General features: G+C 44.2%; 1 protein-coding gene across 1 annotated transcript; it reads right to left on the minus strand.

The window, feature by feature from the left end:
- Nucleotides 1-2,339: 2,339 nt before the first annotated feature.
- Nucleotides 2,340-2,939, minus strand: LOC116749681 (cytochrome c oxidase subunit 6C-like). Its single transcript, XM_032624327.1, has one exon. The coding sequence runs from the start codon at nt 2,702-2,704 to the stop codon at nt 2,462-2,464; it is 243 nt and encodes an 80-aa protein (XP_032480218.1). The 5' UTR covers nt 2,705-2,939; the 3' UTR covers nt 2,340-2,461.
- Nucleotides 2,940-3,208: the final 269 nt, after the last annotated feature.

Consider the following 3,208-nt stretch of genomic DNA (forward strand, 5'->3'; position numbering starts at 1 on the left):
CTTATCTATCATCCATTGGTTTCTCCTTTCTTCCACACCGAAAATCCCAGTTCCCAATGACACTAACATAATTGCCCATCTGACAACACTATGATGTGAAAATAGCTTAATTTTTTCCTTGGCAGTACTTTCTGTCCTAGGTAATAGCCCATTATGGAGAGACAGTCAGATTACCATGTTTTAAAATTACTTACAATTGTTCCTCTCCCTATGGCAATGCCACTAACATGATAGAGAGTTAGGTTCATTGTTTCACTTTATTCTTATTTGGGGACTGATTTTTAAAATTTAATTTTGTTTCCTAATTATGGAAAATATTTTCATGGTTTCTGACACCAATCTACAAAGGAAAGTTTATTTGGAGAAGTTGCCATCTTTGGTAGATGAAAGTAGCGTAGTACACACAGTCCTCTCCACTGTTATATAGCCTGGAGGTCATTTCATGCTGGCAGTGGAGACAGTCTTCATTCCTGTTTTTAATTGGACAGTACTCGTCGTGTGGCTGCATCATAGCTTATTCAACCATCACCTGACTGATGTGCATTTAGATTGTTTCCAGTCTTTTGCTTTTACAAAGGCGCTGCAGTGAAAATCCTTGTACATTCTCTTTTTCTTATTTTTGCCAATACAGCCTTAGGGTCAATTCCTAGAAGTCAAATTGCTGGGTCAAAGGATAAACGTACGTTTTCTGGTAGATATCACCAAATTGCCCCGTATGGGGTTGTGCTGTTTTGTATTCCCCAACTGTCTCTCCACAGTCTCACCGACAGAGTATGTTACTGCATTTTTGGACTTTGCCAATCTCAGAGGTGAGAAGTACTGTCTCAGTGAAGTTGCTAATTTGCTAATGTCATTTTTTTTTTACCACTGAAATTAGAATAAAGAGGTAAGAAGTGTTTCGTCTAGATAATATTCTCTTTAGTTTAGCATTATAGTCATCACAGGTACAAGGGCTACATCCAGGCTTCAGTAGCCTGTGGCTACAATATTGAGTCTCGTTAACTTTTAATGCCCAAATTACAATAATTTGAGGTTCCCTAAATATACCTTAAAAGGGACGTAGCTATCCTTATGTCTCCCAGTTGTTCTGGGGAGTCTCCAAAGGGGACCTTGAAGGCAGCCACCAACCATCCTCTTTGCTGCAGTCACCAAGCTGGCTGCCGGCCTGCTCCGGCCTCTGCTATGCAGCTCCTGCCGGTGCAGGTTCCGGGGGCGCGATGATGCCTCAGTGGTGGCTGCTGTGAGGACACCAGTGCTGACTACGAGACAGTGCTAGGACACCGGAAGAGGCTGGTGGAAGGGCAGCCCCCAACACTGTGCTGGACTATCTCCTGACCCCTCCCCTAATTTCTACTATTCTCCTAAAGTATCTCCAGAAGACCTCAGTCTGCTTTTGGCCGCTGATTCTTGTCCAGAATCTTATGGAGATTTTCACGAAAAGGGATCCTTCCTTGGATGGTTCAAACCCCATCCAAGAGGCCTTCCTCTACTCTATAATGCAAATGCATATGTGCATATGGATGACACAAGCAGATACGGAAACACGGGTTAGAGCATCATCTCCATTCACGGCATCTGGTCAGCCCCAAACGTCCTGTCCCACAGGCACCTCCACGCATCTCACGAGCACATGGCAGAATACACAAGTAGCTGGCTCTGGCTTATAACAGGAAGGCAGGAATTACTGATTGAAAACCAACTTACATCAGTTTAAAAGGCAAAACAACTGACAAAGTGGACAAAATTACTGGAAAGTACATTTAAATACAGATCACTCTGAAGTGCACCAACATTAACAATTACGAATACTAGTGATTCAGGGCTTCCCTGGTGGCGCAGTGGTTGGGAGTCTGCCTGCCGATGCAGGGGACGCGGGTTCGTGCCCCGGTCTGAGAGGATCCCACGTGCCGCGGAGCGGCTGGGCCTGTGAGCCATGGCCGCTGAGCCTGCGCGTCCAGAGCCTGTGCTCCGCAACGGGAGAGGCCACAACAGTGAGGCCTGCGTATCGGAAAAAAAAAAAAAAGAATACTAGCGATTCAAAAGTTTCATTTTGATCAATATTCTTTCAGAGATTTACTTAGAACCAGAGAGGAAATTTTAAATTCATGGAAAACACTGTTAAGCAAGCAGAATTAGGAAAAACATGCCGCACTTGGGAAACAATTTTCTTAAAAAATACATGAAATTCACAGGACTCATAAACATTATGAATCTCAACCAAACACTCCTACATTTTTCAGAAACAAATCACGGTAAGTGAAAAAAATGCTTAAAGGGTTGCTAGAATTTTTTTGTTTGCATTTACTATTTACTGCTGTTTTTGTTGTTGTTGTTGTTAATCGTTTATTTATCATGAGAAACTATTCCTTAGTCCAGATATTAGTAGTTCATAGTTCAGGAACACAGGTAAGTGACAAACTTCCATGGAGCTCAACCCAAAGAAATTCTTTATATTCCAAAATCACTTTGCGCTCTGAAAGATACCAGCCTTCCTCATCTCCTCAAAATCTTTTACGGAATCATAATTTCTGTAGAAATCTGCATATGTCTTCTTTCTTGGTTCAGCCACAGCAAACTTATAGAAAGCGGCAACTCCCAAGGAGACAACGAATGCTCCAACAATATGAAATCGCAGACGCTTGGCCAGAAGGCCACGCATCTGAGGTTTTGTCAAAGAACTGGAAGCCATGGTAGTTCTTCTCATTGACAGCTCAACACGACGTCCTTGGAGAAATCTGCTGGTTTTTTTCTTTTACTATTTTTACTGCTCCATCTTCTACAATTGGTTATTCGGCGTCATAAGCTATCATGTATTTGGTTTTAGGTCGGAGCCACTTTTGTTAAGTGCAGACCACTGAGGGGGTCCCTGGGTTCCTGGTGGCTTCCTGTCTATGGCAAAACAATGTGACTTTTGGTGCAGACATTCTGGAAGCATCGCTGAACTGAGACTGAACCATGGTCTAGGTTTCACTGAATCCACTGAAGTCATTTTGGAGGTGGTTTGGTCACCATGTCACCACGCGTCATGGTGACAGGGGCCCCGCAGGCTGCCCTTGCCCATCCCACCTGCTTGTGGATTGCCCGAGGGTCTCTGGCCCGGGAAGGAGACCCCAGGGAGCGGCTCTGCCCCTGCAGTCATTCCCATCCTGGAACCTCGCTTTAGCCTAGGATCTGGGGATGACACACGTCTTAGGCTCAGTGGAAATGG

Source organism: Phocoena sinus, chromosome 2 (assembly GCF_008692025.1).
Source record: "Phocoena sinus isolate mPhoSin1 chromosome 2, mPhoSin1.pri, whole genome shotgun sequence".
Taxonomy (NCBI): Eukaryota; Metazoa; Chordata; class Mammalia; order Artiodactyla; family Phocoenidae; genus Phocoena; species Phocoena sinus.